General features: G+C 43.8%; 1 protein-coding gene across 2 annotated transcripts in view; it reads right to left on the bottom strand.

The window, feature by feature from the left end:
* Positions 1–26,755, bottom strand: part of LOC133019225 (neurobeachin-like) — a 103,810-nt gene that overhangs the window by 57,593 nt on the left and 19,462 nt on the right. For both annotated transcript variants that reach the window (XM_061085626.1, XM_061085627.1), the window contains exons 2-5: positions 13,962–14,193; positions 9,838–9,938; positions 1,274–1,369; positions 943–1,064 (exon numbers count right to left, since the gene is read on the bottom strand). In XM_061085626.1, the coding sequence (XP_060941609.1) occupies positions 943–1,064; positions 1,274–1,369; positions 9,838–9,938; positions 13,962–14,193 (551 nt within the window). The remainder of the gene's footprint in view (positions 1–942; positions 1,065–1,273; positions 1,370–9,837; positions 9,939–13,961; positions 14,194–26,755) is intronic.

Raw genomic sequence — 26,755 nt, 5'->3', positions numbered from 1 at the left:
ACTGATTGGTGAAATGCCAACACAATTCACTTTTTAATTTTGGTAGTGCACAAAGGCAATATTTTATGTAGCTGAATTGCTGCTTTGCTTGGTTTAATGTTGAAATATTGTCGAGGATACCATTTGTAAAAAACTTATATTTATTTAAATACATAACCTATCGAACAATAACATAAACCTTTCTGACAAAGAAATCGAATTGAGGCTTGATATTCAGTTAAACCAATAACTTTAGAAGAAATAAGTAGAAATAAAAAAGAAAACACAAGTACAACCAATTATATAAAATCTAAACATTAACAAATCATATTTTTTTTTATGTAAAATAAAACCTAACCACAGATTCCAATATGTCCGTGAAAGGCTCTTATCAGCTGATTATATCTGTCAACAGATAAATCGGTCGGGCTCTCGTACATTAAATATCTTTGGATTTCTAACTGTTGGATAAAACAAAACAAGCGATTCCACCACATCACTCCTCAATTAGAGAAACCGTCTCAACCGTCCGTGAATGTTCGATTAGCGTCCTCGTACCTTTGTTGACGGCTAATGTGGCAGATCACGAGGCCGGTGCAAAGTCTGTCTGTGGCTGCTGAGTGCTTTCTCTCGCTGTGATTAAGTGCAGCACACTTCCCTTCAACCTGCGGCGTTCGAGTTCACTTCAGTTTGTTTCTTCATACTTTCACCAGAGAGGAGAGTTGACAGGGAAGAAAGTGGCACCAAAGCCTCTTTTACTTCTTCTCTGGTTCTAAAGGTCTTTTTGTTGTGGTTTTTAAGCACAGATTTTAATTTAATTAAAATAAAATAACGTCACTGGGTAAAAGATGAAATAAAAGATTCCCGACCATTATTAGAAATGCTCTGATTGTGCTGAAGTGAATATGGATGTTCTGAGTTGTTCCATCTCATTCAATCTGGGCGACTAGTGTTCCTACTCACCAATAGAGGTACGGTTTGTCTTTATCCACGTTGATGTTGTTGAGCGGATCCTGCCTGAACCAGGTGTTGATGGTGAATCCGTTCTGGTAAGGCCATTTGGCAATTGGTGGCAATGCTATAGCCTGGAGAGGGGAAGGGTAAACACATGAGAGCAGCTCTTTATGTTAACAGCCATCATTATGTCACTCTGTTTGTCATTATTTATTTTTACCCAACTCCTCATACTGTTGGCTAATTAACATGTGTTGGTTACAAAAAATCAATATCTAGCAATGTGAGGGCTGAATTTGGCTCATGTGTGTTTTGTGTGTTTTTCATTGGTCAGTCTCACCGCTGCACTGCGTCCTGGGAAGTTGAAGAAGGTATCAGGACCGTGTCTCTGAGGCATCTGGTTCAACACCGACAAGAGCTTGATCGCGTGTCTTGGCTGCAGGAGAGGATGAGGAGAGGAAAGGAGAGGAGAGGATGAGAAGAGGAGAGGAGAGGAGAGGAGAGGTTTTTGGTTTTTCAAAATCCATTTATTTTCTATTTCCAGGAACAAAAACACTTCTTACGTCAGCCACCAGCTGTACACCGCAACCAAACAAGGTTAATAAATACTACATAGATTATTTTCGATATATACACACACACACACACACACATGTACATACCCACTCACACATCCATACTAACTGTCGTATCTCAAATTACAGGTTAAAAATCAGTTCCCCTTCATCCCCAAGGGTGCATAGAATCCCCGCAACAGCCCATATGCGGCTAAATGTCATCAAATTGTCCATCATTTTGTAGTAGGCGTGTTCTACTCTGAGTCTGGCTTTCAGAAATCCAACCAGCATTGGCGCCGGATGCACGCTACCAGTGTCCAGTGCTTGGTTCCTCCGTGTCAGCCAAATGGCTAGCTTTGCAGAACCAGAGACAAAGTTTACCAGGTTGTGTACAGCTTTTTCCTTTGCAGAATATTTCGGACCATAAATGAACAAACCAAAAGAAAATACCTCTCCCAGGCCCTGAAACCACCCTTTTAACACATTAAAAAGTGCTTCCAGCCGTGGACACTGAACAAATAAATGTTCCAGTGTTTCAGCTTGGGAGCAGAACGTACACCCCTCCCCCAGCTCCGGATCAAGGTGCGCTCTGTATCTGTTTGTAGCTATCGCCCCGTGCACTACCCTCCACTGGAGGTCTGCTGTCCGTTTTTCAATGGGCAGCTTGTACAAGGCCCGCCAGCTGCCTTTCGGAGAAGCCTCTGGCTCCAATAGCCCAGTCCACCTCGACTCTCTCATCTCTTCCAGAGAGTGCAAATTACGAACCTTTACACAGGTCTGGTAGACAGACTTTTTTCCCACAGACTGAAAGCTGTCTAGGTGAGGAGTTGGGAAGGACAACAACTGACCACGCCTCTCCTGCCACTCCCCAACAGCTGGGCTGATGAATAAGGAGGGGAAACTGTATTCCGAGTCATCACTCCACTGGTCACACAGAGTATTGTTGCTTGCAAAGACTCTCATGGTTTGTGGCAGGGCGGCACAGACCTCCTCCAACACTTTGTTTATCAGTCTGGTAGAGTTGATATTGCTGTTCGCTCTCAGGGTATCCACCGATGTTGCTGTCATCTTTATCAGATGGCCCAGTTTGGTGCATCCAGCTCGTCTGAGGTTGTCTCTGAGGCTGGCAGACTGCAGTGTTTCCGACCTCATAAAGTCATTGAAGAACAGCGGTTCCTCAAACAGCCACAAACCAGGTGTTTCATTGTTTTCTCTACTGACATGAAAAATCTGCCATGCATCTAACATTGACTTGTAAAACGGGGTCAGCCCGGTGAGATCCATGTCCTCCGTTCTTAAAAGGAAGAGATGTTTGTCGTAGCCCAATCTTCCAGCTCTCCTCAGCAGCAGACGTGCCGCATCAACCCACCTCGGCCCACAGTTGTACAGTAGTCTTTGAGCTGCCCGAAGGCGAAAAGCGGCAATTTTGGACTTGATGTCCACCAGTCCCTGTCCTCCTTCCACCACCGGCAGATAGAGGACTGCTGCCCGAACCCAGTGTTTGCCAGACCAGAAGAAATCCAGTATGGCTCTTTGTAGTTCCTCAATTAGTCCTCTCGGTGGCGTCAGAGCCGTAAGCCTGTGCCAGAGAGTCGAGGCAACCAGACTGCCGGCAACCAAAGCTCTTCCCCTATAGGACAGCTGGGGTAGCAACCATTTCCACTTAGACAACCGAGCACACACCTTCTCCTTCACTCCCTCCCAGTTTTTTGTTAGAAACACATCGCTACCCAAAAATACACCCAAAACTCTTAACCCCTCCTTCCCCCACTCAAGACCCCCAGGCAGACTTGGTATTGCTTGCCCGCTCCACTGTCCCACCAACAAAGCCTCGCTCTTTTCCCAGTTCACCCGTGCAGAGGAAGCCTTACAATACAGTGACAGTGCTTCTTGTAAAGAGGACACATCTTGTTGATTAGAGACCAACACATTTACATCATCTGCATATGCAGAGACTATGAGGGAGTACTCGGGATCTGGGAAGCCAGGCAGCGAGAGGCCACAGATCTTACCCCTCAACCTGCAAAGCAAAGGCTCTATGGCCAGACTGTATAACTGCCCAGAGATTGGACAGCCTTGTCTTATCCCCCGCTGTACCTGGATTGGTCTGGTCAGCCCTGTCCCCATCTTTATCATGCATTGTGCACCATTATATAATAGGCTGAGCCATGCAATAAACCCATCACCTAAACCAAAAGCTCTTAAAGTGTCAAATAAATAAGAGTGATCTACCCTATCAAAAGCTTTCTCTTGATCCAAAGAAACAATTCCACAATTAAACTCATATTTTTTACATACATCCATAACATCTCTAATCAGAAAAATATTGTCCATGATTGTCCGATCTGGTATACAGTACGTTTGGTCTCTGTGGACAATCATCTCCAAAATGTTTTTTAGTCTGTTGGCTAAGGCTTTTGAAAGTACCTTGTAGTCTGTGCACAGGAGAGCAACGGGCCTCCAGTTTTTAAGTAAGGCCAAATCTCCTTTCTTTGGCAGCAGGGAGATTACTGCTCGCTGACAAGAGACAGGAAGTGAACCTGTTCTCAAACATTCCAAAAGGACGCCATGTAGGTCCGGACCAATGATGCTCCAGAATCTCCTTAGCAGATCATTGGAGAGACCATCAATCCCTGGCGCTCGTCCTGATGCCATCTGGTTCACCGCTTCTGTCAGCTCCTGCAGAGTTAGCTCAGAGTCGAGGGCAGTTTTCTCCTCTTGGCTAAGCTGGGGTAGTCCCTGCAGCAGCTCCTCACGGGACTCCATGCAGCAATTTTCCTCACCAAACAGGTCGGTGTAAAAAGCTGACGCCTGGCTCCTCATCTCGCCTGGACAGGTGGTTATTCCGCCCCCTGGGAGTCTAATGCAGGTGAGCTGTCTTCTTTGTGCAACTGATCTTTCAAGATCGAAAAAGAAAGCAGTTGGTGCATCCATGTCTGTTAGATGAAGCAGCCGGGACCTCACGAGAGCTCCCTTAACCCTTTCCTGCAGGTATGAGCTCAATTTCAACTTTTTTTCCTTCAGTAGTGTTTGACCTGTGGTGGAATCTGCAACTAAGCCCTCCTCTATGTTTATAATGCTATCCTCCAGTTCTTTAATGACTGCTTTAGCTGTGGCAGTGGAGTATGAGGTGTACTGTTGGCAAAACACACGAATTTGTGCCTTGCCTATCTCCCACCAGAGCTTTAAAGAACTGTAATCTGTTTTTTTATTTTTCCACTGGCGCCAAAACAGCTCAAAAGCTTTACAGAACGCAGTGTCTTGCAGCAGTTTGTTGTTAAAACACCAGTAGGATTTAACCCTCTCCCCTGGTGAAATTACTAACTCTATGCTAACCAGATGATGGTCTGAGAAACCAACCGGGCTAATGATGCTGTCACTTAGTCTGGCTCGAAGGTTTTGGGATATAAGCAACATGTCTAGTCTGGCTGCCGTCACCCTGCTTTCTCTGACCCTCATCCATGTATATTGTCTGGCTATTGGATGCTTTAACCTCCAGGTGTCAACCAGATCTTGCTGTTTAATAAGACTGTTAAGGGTCTGCGCTGACTGGGGGTGAGGTTCTTCACTGGTCCGGTCCTTAGTAAAATCTAGAGTACAATTGAAATCACCTCCGACAATTAGCTGATCCTGCTGATAGTTTTTAAGTTCGTTTTCTAGTAACTTAAAAAAGCGTACTCTCTCTGCACCTTGATTAGGGGCATAGACGTTCACAAAAACCAACACTGTATTTTCTATTTCTGCTTTTACTAATAACAACCGCCCCTTCACTAATTCTGTAACGGATAAGATGGTTGCATTTATTGTTTTGGTGAACATTACAGCTACTCCTGCAATGAAGTTGGAGCCATGGCTTAAGGCATGAGGACCCCTCCACCATAAACCCCAGTCTACTTCATCACTCGATGTTGTGTGTGTTTCCTGCAAAAATAACACATCAATGTGTTTTTGAGTCGAGATCTCTGCTATAACAGCTCTTTTTTTACTTTCTCTTCCCCCGTTAATGTTAAGTGACCCTATTTTTAATTTCCTCATAGAAAAGTCAGAAAAGAAAATAAACAGGAAAAATACAGAAATCAGTGAAGAAGAAAACACCAAGTGATGCATGATTATTTTACAGTGCTCCTCGTCTGTCTCGTTGTTTTTCCTTTAGCCTGTTTCCTCAGGGTTGTCATGTGTTTTTTCAGACGGAAACGTTTCTTCTCGTCGAGCTGATCCAACCCATACTGTCTTTTCAGAAACGCCACCGATCTAATAAATTTTTCTGTATCATCAAAATACTCTTCCACTTTGGCTACTCTCGCATATGTTACGTCAAGAAAGTTGTTTATTTCTTCCAAAGTGTAGAGGGAGATATCTCTAGCTGGGGTCCCAAAAGATGCTACACTCTCTAGGTCTGACTCCTCCTCCATCTCTTCACCTGGGGCCTGACTGGCTGGCAGACTCTGTCCCTCATCGTTGTTCACACAGTGATCTGTGGCACCTGAGGGACCTGCCTCCTCAACATGTGGCATTTCTGCAGCTGCAGACTGGGAGGATTTCTCTAGGTCCTCAGACACACGCAATTTCTTGGACAGACTCTGCCCCTCTGACTTCTCTGCTTCAGGCTGTGAACCGTCCCCCCCACTCACTGCATCACCGCCACTTAAGGCTCTGCCGCGAGTGGGCTTTGACACTCCAGCGCGAGGAGCGTCCTCCGCTGCGGCGCCGGGCGCTGTTTCCGGTTCAGCGCCGGCCGCCGCCCCGGTCCCCGAGCCGCTCGGCTCAGTTTCCGGTTCGGTGCTCGGTGCCGCCGCGGCCCCCGAGCCGCCAGGTGTAGCCGCTGCTTCGGTGCTATGCGCACCTGCCGCCCCTTCGGCAGTGGCAGCGGCAGCGGCAGCCGCCGCATCCGCCGCCTCCTCAGCAGTGGCAGCGGCAGCCGCCTCCGGGCCGCTGCCACTGCCACCTGCCGCTTCACCGGCCCGCCGATGGTGCGGACACGAGGAGCGCTTGTGCCCCACATCCCCGCAATCAAAGCACTTAAAGCTCCCGGAGCTGGCGTACACCATGTAGAACCCGTCCCCGTGCTTCACTCTGAAGGAGACCTCCAGAGAGTTCGTGGTGGATGACAGGAACATAAACGCCTGCCGTCTCAGGGACTGTACATGTCTCAATTTGGGATCCTTGCAACCGAGATTTAACGTTCTGAACCCGCTAGAAAATTTACCGAATCTGCTGAGCTCGGATCTTAAGATCTCATTTGAGATAAAAGGCGGAACTCCGGATACCGTGATCCGAGTTGCGGGAACCGACAGCGGGTTCACCTGCACGAAGCCGTCCCTAATAAACACTCCACTGGCAATCAGCTGGTGCACCTGTGGTTCCTCCTTGAGAAATACCACCACCGCTTTGCTCATTCTGGAGGCATAAACTACATTATCATGTCCCACCTGTTCTCCAACAGCCAGCAGGACTTCCTCCACCTTAACGTTGTCCCCCGGCGGGACTATTCTGACTCCCTGCCGGAGTGACGGAGGTGGCGTCTCCGTGGACGCCATTCCTCCAGAGACCCCCGACAAACCCGCGGTCTGTCGTTGCCACTTGAAAACGATAATAAAGAAAAGGCTTACCTTATCATGCAGATAGGAAATGAGAAACAAAAACCAAGGAAATCCCAGTAAACAGGCAAACCCAGTTCAAATTCTCCGCGCCACCCACGCGTCCACCACCACCACTCACTCACACCGGAAACGGAAAGAGAGAGAGGAGAGGAGAGGAGAGGAGAGGAGAGGAGAGGAGAGGAGAGGATGAGAGGAGAGGAGAGGAGAGGAAGAAAAAAGAAAGTGATCGCTGTTATCATGTGACAAATGCTGCATATCAGAGGCACAGGGGAGAAAATCGGTTAAAGAAAAAAACACATAATGTGACATCACATCTCTACCACAACCCCAGTGGATCAATAACTCTTCAATCACCCCGGCCCTCCCCTGACAACACCTCATCAATACCATGGCAACCCTTTATTGATCTGTCTCTGGAGAGGGCAGCCGGGGGAGAAATTGGAAAAGACAGGGAAACAGGGGCGAGGTGGATGAGGCGGCGATGACTATTGGACAGCGGTGGTATGAAGAGAAGGGCTGAAGGGGCGGGTGATGGTCTCGCTGTGGACCACTGAGCGGTGACCAGGGGTGGTTGATTGTCCCCGAGCCGGAGCCCGAGGGGAGATTGACGAGAGGGAACGAGGGTATATTGACTTAGCTGCTGCTGCTGCACGAGCCCGGAGAGGGCAGGGATAGCAGAGCAGAAAGTTTAGTCACACGAAACCATCCTAAATATCATAGCTCCATTTTGAAACATCTACTCTGACACAACTAGTGACAAGAGCTGAGCATATCAGCAAACTGCTGGGGGGGCAGTTAGGATGCCGACGACAAGAAGCCCTGAGGTGGAATACACACAAAGCAACACGTCTCAAATCCTGATTTCATCTCTTTAACAGCTACTTAGAGTAAACATGGTGTTGTAGATCTACAAGTCAGCGACTGCACAGCCTACTACCCCTTCTATTCAGTCACCAATAAAAAAAAACTACTCCTACAACTACTACTACTTTTAATAATAATAATGAATTATAGTTACAAAGTCCTTAACGAGGGCAGAAACTGTTCAGCCAATAAAACTATAGAGAATTAAATCCAATCAAATGAACCTCAGATAAGAACCCAAAGAAAAAAGGATAAACCAGCGAAGTACATTTGTCCAACCCCTACTGACAACAGCCACAGTCAAATAACCAAACTAGAATGAGTGCATACCTCCGCCAAGGAGTCCCCTTATGTAATCTTTAAAATCACTAGATCCAGATTTTTACTTGGATCTGCAGGAAGAATTTAGAAATATCAGTTCCCTGAATAATTCTGTTAGAAATCCACAAAAATGTTGAAAACAGCCTCTCTTGCAATGAGTCAAATTTGCTGGATCCAACCCCAGATCCGTATTCGCACCAACATTGTTTTGGCTCTTTCCTAACTCATTCCACATCCTTCAACCAAGTTTCATAGGAATCACTGAAGTAGTTGTTTGTGTAATAGCATTGTGTAATGCTAACAGACAAATAAACGTACATGAAAACATAACCTCCTCTGTGAATTAAGCAACATCTAGTTGATATGGAAGTACACATATTTACTAGGTATTACTGCCTATTCAAAGTGACAGAGGAAGTTATAGATCATCAGATACTGTGAACGACTGGAATCTCTCCATTTGTCTCGTGAAAACATCCGACAAAGGAGAAGGAGGAGTAAAGTCCTCCACTCCAGCCGAGCTGCTGCTGGTTATTAGATGGTGGTTATGTGCATATAGATTAAAGAGGGTGGGTATCTGGCAGGGTGTGGATGAGAAGATGTCAGCCTTCACAACGGGAGATAAAGTATTCTGAATCAACAGGCTGTTGCAGACGTGTTTCACCTTCAAGGCTGATTAGGCTGATTCTTATTACTCTAACAGAAGTAACACAGTTAAACCCCTTCTGCATTGATAATGTCAATTACCCCAAAAAAGAGTTAAACATGAGCCTAATTGTCCTTGTCTTGACATACACTCCGAAAGCAACTCACAAACACACACACACACACACACACACACACATGCTTACACACACATACAATTCTACTCTATTCACAACCATCTCATTAAATTCCATCCAGACACACAAACAAACTCATGCTGCAGTTAATCAAGTGTCAAATAAGTTTAGCTTCAACAACAATTACAGAACACTGGCAGATCAGAAACTGTGAAATATATAATCATTGTAAGTCAAGATGACATTTCTCTAAGAACAATAACAAATCACACTGAGTTCAAACACAGATATAGTGACGTAACCATGACGATATTATGGAGTGAAACTGAAAAATGAAAAGATAAAAGTTAAAAAGTAGACATGTTTGCAGACACTGTTGTTGCCTCCTCTGTCATTGTTAACCTATTATTATTATTATTAGCATTATTATTACACTTACTACTTGTTTTAACTGATGCATCAATAATAACATTGTTGCTGTTATTATGGATGACATCATTACCTATCTATAAGTATCACTATTATTGCTATTGTCATCATAATAATAACCAGTCTGCTTAATCCAACCTCTCCTGGTCTCTCTCTCTCTCTCCCTCCTGTCCACCCACATCTCCTCTCTCCCCCGTGTTATTGTTTTTTATATTTGTTGCTATGTCAATGTCTGTTGCCTGGTACCTGCAAAGTACAGATAGATGTGCGTGGGTCTGTTCAGCAAAAAAATATGAATGTGGCCATTTAGTTATAACATCAGGGTGTGTTTTCAAGTGTCCACCAACTCACCCAGATGCCGTTGTCTCCCCTCAGCATACTGAAGAGCAGCTTCAGCTCCTTGACTGTGATGCTGTAACTGGCCATGACTCCCAGCATGTCCACCAGAAGGTCTGAGGAAACACAGGCAGCGGCAGAAAGTGAGTGTAAGACAGCAGAGACGTGACAACAAGTGTGTGTGTGTGTGTGTGTGTTCTCATGATGAGTGTGTTAGTGAGTCAGCATTTGGAACCCCCTCTACTGACACATAGTGAGTAATGGATTTTTTCAGTACTGTCAAAATTCACGTGTGAACCATCCAAGAACTCGGAGCTCCTTCATTGTGCAGAAAATACACACGTCCTTGAATCTCGAGTCACAGCCACGTAACATCTTGTTGTGTTAGACACGTATTGATATGTTAAACACTCTCTGGCTTATATAGACAACAGTGACAGGCCTGCACATAATGTACATGAGGCTTGTTGATAATGAATGTTGATTTATGAATATAAACCACATCAATAAACTCACAGATGTTCATGTTTTGAAAAAGAAAACTTGTGTAAAATGGCTTAATATGTACGAACGTTCTTTTTCTTTTTCAAATGTTTTTCTATATTAGTTAACCACTTTATTCACTGAGACTTAGAATAGCATCGATACATTTTTCTCATGTTTTCTATGCTAAATACAAAGGCATAGCTTAGCTTAGCATAAGATGTAAATACATTGGGAATCAATAGGTGAGCTTGGAGAACGCAAACCTAGTGAATCTTGTCAAGTTGAAGAAACATCTGCTCATTTACAGATCTGCTTCAATTTTGCATGTGTTCTTTCTTAGGTCATGCCCCCAAACTGAAGGGAAATTGTTTCAGTAGTTTTTAAATTCTACCTGCACCACCCTCTACTTAAAAACAAAAATCTTAAATTCCCAAAATGATCTAATGACCGTTTCCCCCGGTCCCCTTAAGGGTCGAACTATTCTTTTAATACCTTGACATTTTAATAAGCAAAAAAAAACCTGTAACACAACAACCTGTCGACAGATTCATTCAAAGGCTGCAAATGAGCTTTCCCTTTAATGAGTACATGTCAAGAACCTGACAAACAGGGGCATTAAAATATTATCCCTCTGAATATTTAAGGAGCTAGTTAGAGGCTGCGTTGTTGTTAACAGCGATTGTTTGGTCTGAACGACCTTCCCGCCTCGCTGCCTCTCACTTCCCACAGTCGCCACCGATCCGTGACGATAAGGCCTAGGCGCAATCTGCTCACAAAGGTTCCTCTTCCCTGTTAGGCCTGCTCCATATGAATAGAGCCTTCCCACAATATTTAATTAGCCTGAGCCCGGCGATAGGGAATAAAGCAGAGGGCCAGCTCACCGAGGTGCTTGGTATGGGAGGGAAAAAAAAAAAAAAACGCAGCACACAATGTCCTAGATTTAAAACCCCTCTCCGCTCTGTTTGTGGTACGATCAATCCATGTAGGTCAGATTCTACAGTCTAAGAATCGTGGCTCAGAAAGGGATTCTACAAGCGTTGGCATTGAATTGATTCAGGCGATGTACACTCTCGCTGTGGTGAGGCCCTAGCAAGTCGAAGAAGTTATAAAACAGATTATCCTGAGGCAGGGGGGGGTATAGGACAGAGAGGACATAGGGGGGGAGGAGGAGGAGGGAGGGAGAGGACCCGCAGTCTGAGGCATCATTAAGGGGAAGTCAAGGCCAATAGGATCATGTGGAGGGACGGCTGCGTATGTGCTGCTTCCAGATCAAGCTCTGGATACAAACAGCAGCGCACACAGAAGCACAGGGAGGTCAGAACCTCTGCTGCACCAGTGGGTTGTTAGAGAGGTCTGACTGCAGGGCAAACACACACACACACACACACACACACACACACACACACACACACACACACACACACACACACACATCTATACACATCTATATGAGAGGAGTGAAACTGTTGGTTCTGGGCTTGAACTGAAGTAAGTCAACCTCATTAGTTTCACAGGTTTGAACTAAACTTGTAATGTGATATGCTTTGAAATGATCTCCTTCATTATTTTCCTTCAGTTGTGGTGATTTTATATATTCCCAAGTATAAATAAATTCCAATGTATGGCTCTGTAGCGGTTTTAATTCCACGTCCATACAAACACACAGAATTGAACTGCACAACAGCTCCTAGCTAAAAACAACAGGGTCAGCCACTCTTTTAATTGATTTTCCATGTTGTGTTCTACACTGGTAATGACAGTTGTTTCTTCCAGAGGGGGGGGAAGGTCATGTGATCGGAGCCTGACAAATCAGCCTAAACCGCGTCCTGACCGAAAAGACCAGGTCCCCACTTTTCACCATTTTGCAGGAACATTCGGTTGCATACCCGGCACATAGGTTCTTTCTCTCGTTCCTTTCTGCCCGTGTTACGATTATTCCTCCTCCTACACACAGCCCACTCTTGAATCCAGGAGTTGATGCTCTTTGTGTGATTCTGAAAGGCACTTGTGGGAAAATCACTACCTGTCTGAGGTCAGCCATTACCACAGCTAAGCAGCAGGAGCTCAACTAATCAACGAACCAATCTTTGTCTTTGTTAAACTCCATAAAACAAACGAGTGTGTGAGGTCAACGCATGCAGGGCAGTAAAACTGTGATTTATTTTACATTCAATTATTTATAAAAGCATAATAACAACGGGGGATTAATTCATATTTCGGTGAAAGTGAAGAGAAAAGTTTTCAGAAATTATCGTTTATTTCAGCGTCATTGAGTTGGATGTGATGTTTTTGTCCAAGTTAGGGATCTCAAGCAGAATGTGTTGTGTCCTTTAACTGATGTCACCTTGAAAAGCAGATCTGTGAGGTCATCAAGTTTATTTTGCAAGTGGATAAGTCACATCACACTGAACACTCCTCAGAGGTTCTGTATAATGCTGAACACTGAATTATCACTTTTCTGAAAACACCAATAACACATTTTAAAGCTCTGTTATTGCTGAATTTGTGGTGACGCTGTTGTATTGGATTTCATTACCTTGTATACATTTCTCTAATAAAGTGGCCACTGGATGTGTATGGATACTTGGAAAACATCCATCCATCCCTACAGCAATTATCCCTACTGCTTATTCTCTGAGGGGCGGAGCTGGAGCCAATCCCAGCTGACATTGGACGAGAGGGCGGAGAACATCCTGGACCAGTCAATCACAGTGCTGACATATAGAGACAAGCATTGATGTTCTCATTCACACCTACGTGCATGTGAGAGTCTCCAATTAACTGTGGGAGGGAGCTGGAGTACCCAGAGGAAACCCACGCAGACCCAGTGAGAACAAGCAAACTCCAAAAGCCTGTAGGTTCCAACACAAAATATCTTTGTGTAGTCTCTAGGGATGGGGGGAAAAATCGATTCAGTTACAAATCGCGATTCTTGTGAATGACGATTTTTAAATCGATATGCTGCCTCCCAAATCGATTTTTTTTTTTTTTTTTTTTTTTTAAAACATATTTATTGTTTTATACCGGGGGGGGATATATGGGGGGAGCAACATTACCCCAGAGCATGTTGACCAGCTCTTGTTTTTGCACAAGATTCTAAACATACCCAAGCACTAGCTTTGCATCGGCTACATGCAAACAACAATAGCCTACTTTTTGTTTATTTCAAAGTTTATATTTTAAGTAAACTTTTATTCATTCTATTTAATTTATCTTTTATTTATTGTTTAAAAGTAGCCTAAGTGGCCTACATTTCTTAATCTGTCAGTTTGTGTGCAGTTGACAGGGGCTATACAATAATAGGGCACATCTTATTTATTTTCTCTATTGGCTGCCCGGCAGTCATTAAGTTAATGTTAATATTTGAAATAAAACTGGTAAAGCTCTAATTGAATTTGACTGTGTTGTATTTGAAGGAATGATTCAACATTTTTCCATGGTCCAGTATTTAAAAAAAAAAAATAACCAAAAGAAATCCCAGGAAATCGTAATATCGAATCGCAATACTTACAGAATCGCAATACATATCGTATCGCCACCTAAGTATCGTGATAGTATCGTATCGGGAGGTCCCTGCCGATTTCCGTCCCTAGTAGTCTGTGTGATTGAGACTTTGTACGTCTGTGCATTTCAGTGTCCCGTCTGTTGCTCACCTGCGATCATGTCGTCCACCGTGCTCATCTTCAGCAGCACCTGCTGGATGAGGCCCACCTCCGTGCTGGTCTGCAGGTTGCGCACGCTCTTGCGGAGGATGGCCGTGAACATGCTCCAGATCTCAGCCTGGCACGTCACCTCGCAGTGGGACAGCAGCTCCACCATGCAGCCAATGCTCTCCGCCTCCTGGATGATGAAGTTCATCTCCAGGTCAAACTCGCCGCCCACCAGCTGGAGAGGAGGGAAGAGGAGGAGGAGGATGGGGGAGGAGGAGGAGGGAGACATGAAGGGGAAGGAGGACATGGGTTGGGATGTAGGAAAGGACAGGGGAGTATTGGTTTGGGGTTGAAGGGGTAAGGAGGGGTGTGGAAAAGAGAGAGAACAAAAAGAGAGAATGATTTAGAGAAGCGTTTAACCTTTTGTCTGTAGGAGCGGTAAGCCTGGCTTCTGATGGATGCTGATTGTGGTTAGAAAAGCATTTCCTCCGCCGGGGGCCTCACATACTGCAACAAATAAATGTCCTTCATCTGAACACACACACACACACAAACACACACACACACACACACACACACAAGCCCATCTCCTCCTCTGCTCTCGCTCCCTAATGTGAGCAGCGCAGCACTCTCCTCCGTGAACTACAATCATTTTCAAAAATACAGCAGGCACAAAAACGCACCCACCTCCCTCAGACACACACAGAGAACCACACACTGAAACACACACAGGCCCTGATTAACACACCTCTCCGTCTCTGTCATCTCACAGATAGCATTAGTCAGAGGATACCATACTTTTAAAGTCGAGTGCAAATGTTCAGCCTCTTAATGGCTGATGCACCGTAATTACTTGTGAAAGTAGAGTCGTCATATCACTGTGCTTCTCTCACTCACACACACACACACACACACACACACGCTGACACACTCACTCATCACATCCACCACATGAGCACAAGCGTACCCACTCAGCAGTATACTACACTATCCAGGAAACGGTAGCCATAACAACCAACAAGCCACTGCTCGAGAACACCGCTGAGGTCATTAAATCAGATGGAACAGAAACACGGCGTCAGTTATGCAAAGCTGGCAGACAAAAGATTACGGGCAGACATAAAGTCACCGGGCAGGATAATCTGTGTCTGTACGACTGTGGCTGCGGTCACTGCCACGGGCACAGAAGGGGAAACGGACGGATAATCCACAGGGTCGGTAATGAAATGAAAAAGGAAAGAGAGAAGCCCTCTGTTATCTGCGTTGTGAAGAGGACAAGGGAAGCAAAACATGTGTCGGTGCTTGTGACTAACAGGGATCAGGGGAATTTGTGGTCAGAAATGAAATCAGAATCTGGATTGTGTATTTGAATAAATCATTTAGTCTTGGTAATTCGTTCTGCGAGTCGTTTAAAATCCCTGAATGGAAAAAACATATATATACAGTATATTCTGAGGTCTGGGAATTAATTCAGTAACACTCAATGAGATGAGCTTATTATATTTCCTCATCTTATAATAATAAATGAAATATTTCCATGTGCTATATTGTCACACATATGGATGCATATATAAAATGTATATCCTGGTATGTATTTCAGGCCATTTAAAGACATAAGGGACACACGTATAAATCGTATTACAAATAAAAAGCTGAACTGATGAGCAATTACACTCAGCCTTGCTACGTTGAAGAGCAAGTCTGGTACTTTATCCTTATTAGTATAAAACTATTAATATTTCCGACTCAGACTTTTCTGATCGAGTTCAGTGACTTTCTGAGTCGTTATGTGTTCGTGCTGCTGTTAAAAAAAGTTCCAATATTTGGTATTACTACGCAATTTTCACTTTACACTGATTATATTCATTTTCAATTTGTGCATAAAAATAAAGCAGAAACTGGGAGGAGAAAAAATGGGGAAATGCTGCAACTTTGTCATTTTAGCATTACCTTATTAAACCAAACTTACTGGAAAAAGCATCATACGGATGAGAACTACCTTAAATGACAGAGATCACAGAGAAAAGATATTTAACTCTGTGTACATTTTAGTTTTGGTACATGTCCCATCCACTAACATGGTGGAGCTGTGATTTATAAACTATACCGCAGCCAGCCACCAGGGGCGATTGAGATTATAGATATATTATATATATTTTGACTTTATGTTACACTATTCCAACGCTATTCCAACAGACAAAGACAGAATCTGTCTGTCATAGTTCTCATTAAATTACTTGTTTGACCACATGTTGCCATGGTGACACATTGGATAAAAAACAGTACCAGCCAAGTGTGAACCGATGAGACTGTAACGTTTCTATCTCATTCATTCATGAAAGAAAATCATTTCAGGCCTGAGGATCAGACACTCTGATGATTTACAGTATAATATTGACATAAAATGGAACATCAGTTGGAGAAATAATTTTCCACCGCAGCCCTCATTACCCATCGGCCCATTGACGGACTTGTTCCTCGGCTCCGGTGAGACCTTTAAGATTAAGGGTTAGCCTTCAAAGCAACGGCTCATTTGGTCCTGTACGTTTCACTGGTGTCGCCCCCCCATTGATCATATTTTAGACTCAGGGCTCTATCATCCAGCAACTCATCCCATCTCATCTCTTCCCACTAGTCGGAAAGACTAACTCTCTCTCATTCCTCCCTCTCATCCTGCCTCTCTCTCTACCAGCGAAGGCAATTGATCCAGTGCACTCTGCGAACGCATTAGCACAGATTACAGACGACCCCCTGAACGAGGCACGGAATAACAGGCGGGAGAATTAATTCATCCTACGTCGAATTTTTCCATCTCCTGCGAGGTTCCCAATTATGGAGCTCGCTGGGGACCGCTGCGTCAACATCTATGCAACCTGCCAGTCGGAGGATGCTCGGCACACCCTGCGACTCAAGCTTCAGGGGAGAGAGAGAGAGAGCTTTCTGTAGGAACTCGTGCAGCAGTACATACACGGCAACTCGAACACGGAAACACACATATCCCCGGGCGTACCTACACATGTTCAGCACAGGCAAGATCTCTCTCTCTCTCTCTCTCTCTCTGTGCTTACACTTCCCAACCGTGTATAGCACATCACAGCGAGATGAGAGGGGTGATGCAAACAATGGCAACAAATTGAGTCTTGTGACCAACAATGGGGAGGAAGAAGGAGCCCGGGCGCAGGAAACGCAGTGGGAGGGGAAAAAAATGACATGCCCAGATAATTATTATCTCTTCTCCAGCAGAGGCGGCATCTGGAGAGGCAGCTAAAACCTGGACGACACTTCAGAGAAGAGCCCGGACCCGGAACGTCAGGAGGGAGTGAAGGACAGTCAGAGAGAGAGAGAGAAGGGTGAGCTACAAAAACAGGATGAGGGAGAAAATGAGTCTTCAATGTTAAAAAATGCTCCAATCAAATTTACACATGAAGTATATTTCTGGTCAGCCGAGAGGTTGATGTTGTTGTCGAAGTTTGATGATGAAGGAAAGGACCGCGGACCCAGTACTTACAAGTATAATAATGTTTATTACAGAGAAGTTTCACAGGTCAGACGGGCACCATGGTATACCCGGAGACATCACAAGCCAATAGTGAAAGTCTGACTTCCAGGGGTCGGACACACAGTATATATAGAGAGATTGGTTCCGCCCATGACTTCAGGTAAATGCCGTCCCCCCATGGGATTTCTGACTAAAGAGGGACATGTTTTTGTGACCGAACATGAAGACATAGTGGTCAAGAACATTCCTTCTACACCCATCCATTAGCTAGTCAGAGGTCATTCCCAAAGTCAAGGATCATTTCAAAAAGGTAGAGAACTTCTAAGGTAAACACCTGGAGGACTCTCTGAGAATTTCTGAGAGTCCAGAAAGCAGGTATCATAACCGTAAGCCTGTCATTATGTTTTGAACACGTAGCAAAATGATCTACTCTAACGAATATACGAAACACACACCATTTAAATTTGGCTTCCATAAAAATGAGAGATGTTTCGGCATTTCCGAGCCGATTATTTGCTCGAGTGGGGCTTTTAATTGATGTGTAAATAAACATGCTGCACAAACTGCAAAAAGGTTGATGGTGAATGGGGCGATCACACTCGAGCGCACTCAAGCACCATCGCCCTCGCCACCGCGCGCACGGACAAAAGATCACTAATTAGTTTTACGAGCGAACATGATTCTTTCCGCATAAACACTGGTAACCTCCGGTCTCTCTCTCTCTCTCTTCACCCCACGCCGTGTGTCCGCGAACGTCAACGCACCGGCAAAGCACCGACAGAGAGAATCACAGGCGATTACATCAATGAGCACGCACAAAGGGTCTTTTTACCCCCCCGACGTGTAGCCTGGTGGTTAAAGGAGTAGCGCGCATAAACAGGGACCCTCATTATGCCACGGGCCGCAGGATAGAGGGGCTTGGCAGTGCCAGCCCGTCTCCTCCCAGGCGATGTGGGCGCTGACCTCACTGTCTTCTTGGCAAATGGTTAAAGCAAACACGTTTGTTTTGGCAGCGTTTTGACAACGATTGCCCCCCCGAGTGTAGCGCCCGTGAGTGTGTGTTCCAAACACATCGAGGAAACAGGCAACTATGTCCAACATGTTGTCAGTGAGTCGATGCTGCTGTATACAGAATATGCACTTGTGTCACACTGGAAATTATAGACTGCAATTCAATATGTACTAAAGACCAGCTTGAGAGAGTGAACCCAAACTATCTCTATCGCCCCTAGTGGCTGGGCGCAGTATAGCTCATAAACCCCACCTCCTCCATGTTAGCAGAATGGACATAAAAAGTCAAAGTGCAGATTTAAATAAGTTTTTGTCATTTAAAGTGTTTCTTATGACACTGATGCATGTTCGTGTTCAGTTTTCCAGTTTTTTTACTTTGTTATTTGATGCTGTAACAACAGCTGACTGCTGACTCGTGATTGGTCGAGCATGTTCCTCAGCTGGACCATGATACCGCACACCTCCACCGCACAATCACCACAGCCCAGACTCTGACTCCAAACAGAGTAATATTTCAAGATGAAATATAATAATCTTCCTCGTGGTACCAGGAGCTTCAGAGCTGTGAGTGTGCTATGGTTGACCTTGAAACACTTTTAGAAACAGACTGGAATCTCCCACTGGACGCTCCACTGATGACTAATCTCCTCTTATTGTGGATTATTTATGGGTTTGAGAAAAAACTCTGTCGGGCTCTCTACCACTTTTTCCAATTCTTCTTTTAAAGAAATCTCTTTTTCCGTGCTTGCACACTTCTGTGATACCTTTCCTCTCTGCTCCCATGTTTCTAATTCTGTCCTGAGCAGCTTTGCAGCGCTGCTCATTCAGCCCCTGAAGGAAGCTGGCACTCTGCTTGGCATCATCCTGGATGTGTTGGGGAGGTGGGAGTTTGAGAAGGAAGGGGAGGGGGGGGTCAGTGCCAGGGCCGTCTTCACACCACAAAGAGCTTATGTGAGCAGGCACCTCCACCAGCCAAAACCAGCTCACATAAGAGGCTGCAAAAACAAACAGTCCCTCTGTCCAATCTGACCGATTCTCAGCAGCCACTCGGCTCAGAAACAGCCCCGAGTTCCTCCGGGGGCAAAAGACCTTTTCAGGGAAGACGTGTCACAGTCGGACAAACACAGGAGCTGCCCACAACGTGTTCACACCTGAGCAGCAAATCAGGCAATTTCTCTCTACCCTCAAAAATGACCTATAAATCTGTTCTAAAAATATGATCTTAATGATCTCGTCTGTGATCAAACCTGCAATAACTTATTTATTAGGCACTTTTAGCAACAAGTTGTGAACAGGTTGACATTTTGCTTATTTACACATCCAGCAGGTTACATGGCTACACTTTAGCAGAAGTACTCATTAAACAGTGGAGTTGTATTTCTTGCTTACTTGCTGAATGTTAGTCTAAACACATGCACTGAAGGTGAGAACCATAGGTGAGGACGCAAATGTCAGATTAAGTTTCTCCAACCTGCGCCCCGATGGATTCACCACAAGTGTTGGTGATGTTTGTAACACTTGACTTAAAATAGAATAGAAATATCTTAGGATAGAAAAGCAGAGCCATACACAAAGGAGAAAGACGAAGTTGTCAAGTTTTTGGTGTTAAGAGCAGACCATTCACTTTCTTTTAGCTCTGAGTTTGGTCTCCACCAACTCTAACAAAGTACAGTGCTGCTACATGTACCACTATGTTCACCCAACTGGACATTATCTTAAAATACATCTTGTTCTGCATGTTTTACTCTGTAAAATAAACATTTTCATATATGGTGCATATCATCAAACATAAAAGCAGATACAAAATATGTCTGTGAAAGGCTCAGTTATCAACCAACTAATAAACGGGTCAGGCTCTATGAAAGACTGACTGACAGCTTTGAACTCTTTTCATTTGACTTTGAAGACCAAACCTTCATCCTGCTCTTCCTCCATAAGACGCTCTGCAGCTCTACAGCACCGCCTCATTATTTATGCATCTGTGAGGGACAGATTCCAGCTATGACCACAAGATGTCCCTTAACAGGAAAATGTGAACACTGGTCATTTTCACTGTAGGAACAAACAACTCTAAGCTGTCTTTTAGTTTCCTGTTGAGAACCGTCTCTGTTACCCTGGACAGCCTCAAATGTAGAATTCACTGGGACTGTCAGAGATGAACATTCAGTTCCCTTGAGTCGGCCCAAACCTAAAAATAAAGCAGCGTGACAAATTTCTGCTCTTGTGTTTACTTTGCTCCACAAAGTGAGCGATCACCAGGTAACTTGTCAAGTTACGTAAACGTTTTAAAGCCTCTTACGGCTTTTTAAACTTTTCCCTTGTGAGGTTTTGAGGTTTAAACCAGAATAAATCAATCACAAAGTATTGTATGCAAACTATTTCTCATTCCGGCTTTTTTTCCCACAGATGTTGTGAGTGGTGTGAAAACCACAGGTGTAACTAATAATTATAAAACCCGCTATTCAAGTGTACCATTAAGCCATGACAGTGTGACAGTGTGACAGGGAGCCAGCGCACAATAGCAGGACCCTGAAGCCCGAAGCAGCTAAATGAATGAGAATCAGCCGTGATTCATTTTATTATTTAATCCGGTGCTTTTCCTGCTGTGACGAGTCACACGGCTCATTTATCACAATGAAACCGAAATGAAATGAAAGCTCTGAGGTGACAATTGTAACAAAGCCTGTAATATTTTACCACAGTTTTTAAGCATTGCTTTCCTGCATTAAAACAAATATTTTGTTTTAATTGTATTGTTTCATAGATTTTAAATTAAACTTCTAATTCACTGGTGAGTCGATAAAAACTGTGCTTTTCGTAAACATATCAGTATTGGCGTTTGTGTTTGCTACCATGAGCCAGTAAGAAAACAAATATTTTACAGAATAAACAAAGATGTTCAATTACATTATTTACATTTTCTGCAATAATATTAATTTTCTATTTCATTTCAAATTTATTTCCACATACAGCCATTTAGGTGCATTTGATTTCTTTATTTTATAGCTATTTATCAACATTTCTATAGTTTAACTGAAATATTAAGCCTCAATCATATTTCCTTGTTATGGATTTGTATTTGTATTTGTATTTATATAGCGCTTTTCTAGTCTGATGATGACCACTCAAAGTGCGTTACAGTACAGTTTCACATTCACCCATTCACACACACATTCATACAGTGCATCTACTTGCAGCACTTTGTTATTCTATGGGGTTATAAAATTTAAAAACGACATCTTAGAGATGATTGGCAAAAAAGAATTGAATCTCCAGATTAGCCGATTCATCTGCATCAGCCCTGAGACATTGATATGTGTCAGGTTCTAGTTTGTATTCCAGGAGTTTACACTCAAAGGTGTGGCGTTATTTATAAATACCGTAATCATTATCATTTGATGGAGAGCGATCCCTCACAGACCCACCGCAGCCCATTATGTAGCGCCGCCATGATGGCACATCAAACGAGCCATTACGTTGGCTGATTGCTGCGACTGACTGACAGCGGATGAATATTGGATGACTATCAAGGCCGAGGCTGGCAAAGGAGGCACCTGTTGCTCATTACAGCCGTCAGCCGATGACAGGTCAGGCCGGTGAGCCGACGGTCAATGGCCGCCTCCTCTGCCTCGGCACATTCAATTGAGCCTTTGGAGCCAGCGTCATCAATATGCAACTTCAAAGCCTCTGGGAGGGCGCTGCAGAGGTGCGAGCATGTGTGTGTGTGTGTGTGTGTGTGTGTTTGTGTGATCAGTGTGTGCGTGTAGGTGTGTGTGTGTGTGTGGCTCATTACTCATTTGTGTCCCCTGAGTGCGCCGTGGCCATTCAGTCCCTTTGTGTGCAGAGTGAGAGAGGAGACGAGAGGCCCATCTAGACATGAGATCACAGATTATACACTTAACGCTTCGCCAAGAGGGCTCAGCGGTGCGCAGGAGAGCAAAATTGAAGGAGAGCGAGAGAGAGCGGGGTGGGTGGGGGGGGAAACTGGAGAGGGAGACGAAAGGGAGAAAAACAAACAAAGAGGATGAACGATGTAAACTGCCAAAGCAGACCGGACAGAGGAGACAACGGGCGATGAGAGAGTGTTTGTGTTGCAGAGCGTGAATGGGAGAGAGACGGAGTGAGAGAGAGAGAAACGAGGGCGAGCGAGAGGCTGAACGCTGTTGTGCTTCCTTATCGGGATGGCAGAGCGAGTTTTATTGCCCACAGCCTTTAGTGCCCAGATGATGACCATAGCAAATCCACGATAAAATATGGATTACACTGGAGCTCAACCGGCCACAACCCGCTCAATAATCCACATTCTGCAGTTTGCTGCATGACCTCGATTTTTTGGGGTAAACAGAATTGATAAGAGCTGCAGATCCTTTTTTTTTATCACTGGCTGCAAATCAGGTTCAGGATAAACTTTGCGTAATCTCGATTTTTCAAAGCTTTAGGTTGATGCAGGCTTTAAAAATAAGGGTGACTAGGATATTTAAAGCAAATATGAACAATATCTCTAATCCTGAGAGTCATTAAGGGATTGGAACAATTAGTTGAATTAGTGATTAGTTCATCAGCTTCAATAAGCAACCATTTTTAATTATCATGTTTGTGTCATTTGTTATTCTGCAAAACAGACACAACATTTGCTGCGTTGAGCTTCTTATAGTAAGTGACGATTTACTGCTTTTCATTTCATTACATCACACTAATCTGAATATCTGTGGAATTTGGATTGTTGGGGGACAAAAACATTGTGAATATGTCATGTTGGGATTTACAGCTTTGTGAATATGAATTTTGTTCAGACAAATAAATGAATCTGAGGAAATCAATTTGGTCTCAGGGACTTTTTAATTATCAGGACTTTCTTGTAATTTATTTACTTGCTTTTAAGAAACATATGGAACACGCACAACAATATGCACACCTAGATATAATAAATAAACATTAGGGAGAAAAGAAAATAGATAAAAATAAAATAATTAAAAATAGAAAGAGTTAAAAAAAAGGATATATAGATGCATACGCAATTTTAAAACTGAATGTTAAACGGATTAATCCCAGAAAATTATAATAATTGCCTCTGCCAATGAGGTTATCTTTCCCCCCTGTCTGTCTGTTTGTTTTTCAAATGCAGGATTAAGCAATCTTTACTGATTTCCCTGGGAATAATTCATGAATCTTGATGAAATATCTGAGTGTGTGCAGCTTGATACAGCTTGATTGAAACCAAGGGGACTCCTGGGCCTTGTTGGAGGTGTTCACTCTACTCTGCCACTCCTGTTGGCTAAATGGATAACAACGAAATATGATTAGATGCAACCTGAGGTGAACAACTCTGGAACACTGGTGTAAATGTTCGCATGAGGGAAAGAGGGAAAGTGTAACAAGAAGAAAGACAAAGTTGGGGATGAACAGATGCAATGAAGGCAGCGTGTGTGTATGTGTGTGTGTGTCTCTCTATGATTGTGATCAGAAATGACATGTTGACTGACTGTAGCCTACAGACACACAGGCAGGAGGGGGGTTGCTGGACTGCATTTCCCATGGGCCTTTGTACCAGTGTCTGCACAGATGGCAGACAAAGCCCCCACTCGCGAAAGCCTTTTCAGATTCGCATCACTGTCAGCAGCAAACACACATAGATACATACACGCGCACACAAAATAAAAATAAACCTTATCAGCAACGAGTGAATAGAATATCTAAGAACCTGAAGTGTCAGGCTTTTACTTTGGATTTTACAGGAGGAGACGTGAGAGGAATGAGGTACAGTGGTGCAGTTTTTAAAAAGGATGCAAAGAAAAACAGGGATTCAACAAACACACACACACACACACACACAGACACACACGTCAGGTACTGCAAAAATTCACCAGTGATTACATAAGTCCACACTGGGTGATATAAGTATTGTTTAGACCAGCACAAGTGAGGCAGGTTTTTGAGTTTATGTGTTTATGCATGTGCAAGTCAATGTCTGGAACACATGCATTCAGGGTGTGTCTATATACACCTTCTTAGTTCAACGTTTGATTTAAACAACATTGAACAAACATGGAGCAGAGTGAACAGGGAAAAAAGATATGGTGATTTTTGAAAAGACTGAAACGAACAGAAAAACGTAGGCAGACAGACACCAGACTCAAACAGAAAGGGAAAGAGTTAACGGATGAGTCAGGAAAGTGCAGTCTCAAAACAATAGAGATTAGCGAGTGTGTGTATCGTTATTACCTCAGCCAACGAGGTTGTGTTTTTAATTTGGATTGTGACCGAACTACTGAAACTACTTGGTTGACGGGTGAGAAATGGGCCCATGAACACATTAACTTAATTTTCTGTGAATTTCTCAAGAAATAGGGCAGAAATCTTTATGAAATAAATCATCAATGTGTAGAAACTATTATCAATGAATAGTTTGGTGTAGATTCAGTTTTTGTGAATCAAATATTTTTCAAGGTTCATCTATATTCAGTTACTGTTAGTTAACAAATACAGCAGGTGCCTGTAACAACCACAAATCTGTAGCTTAGATGATGAGGATTTGAACATTTCTATGTCCATTGTATCTGATCTAAATACAAGCAAATGGTTGTGAATGTAAACGTCTGGCAGAGATATGCTCTTTACAGTTTTTAATGGGTATGAAATGACATCTATATGAGATTTTGGTACAAAAGACTCACGCAGCCTCGAGCGTGGAGAGCGATCTGGAAACCTTTTACTTTTCCTTTTAATGCTCAGCTGAAGGTTTCTCCCACACGTGAGATAGAGAGCTAATGCATCATGGGAAACTGACAGATCTCACATCCAACCACTCCCAGTGATTGGACTGGTGGACCTGTACCTCCTCCTTTAATCTTACCACTACACAACACCGGTGTATACACTAGATTCCCGCTGACAACCATCATAAGAAAAGAAAAAAAACACAAAGGGCGCTTTAAACAAAGTGACAGAATCTAGAATCACACAATACACAAGCTACACAATGTGCTGTTCTTGTTCAGACAATGCACAAGTGCAGATGGCAGTTAATTACAAGCGGATTCGTCATCCTCACACAGCAGCTCTGTGCCGCAGACACACTTCCCTCTGTGACATCAGCTCTGTTCTCTTCACTCTCACACATCAGCCGTCCAATGGCAGAGCCGGTTCAGAGAGAGACCGAGAAATAAATAGAGAAACGGAGGAGCAAAGGAAACAAGTTTGGTTTAGATGCGTCTTCACTAGTCTTTTTTCCACATAATCCTGTAAATATAGAACATAATTTGGATTTAAAAATAACTGTGAGCAACTGCGGTGCCAAGCAAACACAAATATTTGAGTTTTGCATTAATACATAAAATCTGCAAATAAATTAAATCCGACATGCAGCTGGCAACCAATGTTTTCCTTCTCTTACAAATCAGGCCAGATGATGCACGAGCCATAATAAACAGAACCAAAAATTGAGTCATCAGGGCTTAAATCTGAATATGGAAAAAGTCATGTATGTATAAAAAAGGTTGCCTATGGGCAGAAAGGGTTTGCTTCCAATCAGCTATAGTGTGAACCAGTCAAGGGTGCTGTGCCGTGGGGGTGAAAAATTCCAATCAACAGAAACTGCTCCACCAATTTAACAAGAAAGCGCACGCTCTTCACTTCCATTAGATTCAAAACACACACACACACACTTGTGTTGTCGGTGGCAAAAGCTGTAGCCTGGGCACATTTCCCACAAAATATAACCATGAACGTGCGCCTGTATACATCAAAAGGAAAAGGCAACGCGGTTAAATGTTCCCAACCATCGGCTTGTCAGTGTTTATTAACACCGCCGGAAGCCAGAGGAGGGAGAGCCGGATGAAAGAGGAGCGAGAGAAGGCGAGAGATGTCAGTAATACCTGCTGAGATCTGTCTTCATGAAAGACTCTAGTCTCTAGTTCGGCTTCAAGGGAAGTGTGTCTTTACCCGCCTCCAACATCTCACTCCAACATGGTCCTGCATGTGCAAGCTTAGAACTAACTGTACACACACATACACAAACACACACACACACACACACACACACACACACACACACACACACACACACACACACACACACACACATACTCACTCAGCATTCAAAGGGCAAAAGCTTTTTAAGCTACTCATTGCAAAAAAAAAAGCCTGTAGGTTTTACTCATTCTCACATGCACTCTCTGTCAGTTTGTGACGTTCACATTCACACATGCTCACAACAGCAGCGTTACATTAATGGCAGCACGAGTGCACATAAAACGAGAGAAGAGAAGAAATAAGAGAAGAAGAAGGA

Source organism: Limanda limanda, chromosome 14 (genome assembly GCF_963576545.1).
Source record: "Limanda limanda chromosome 14, fLimLim1.1, whole genome shotgun sequence".
NCBI lineage: Eukaryota > Metazoa > Chordata > Actinopteri > Pleuronectiformes > Pleuronectidae > Limanda > Limanda limanda.
The sequence above is the reverse complement of the archived record's forward strand: the minus strand, read 5'-3'. Positions and strand labels throughout refer to the sequence as shown.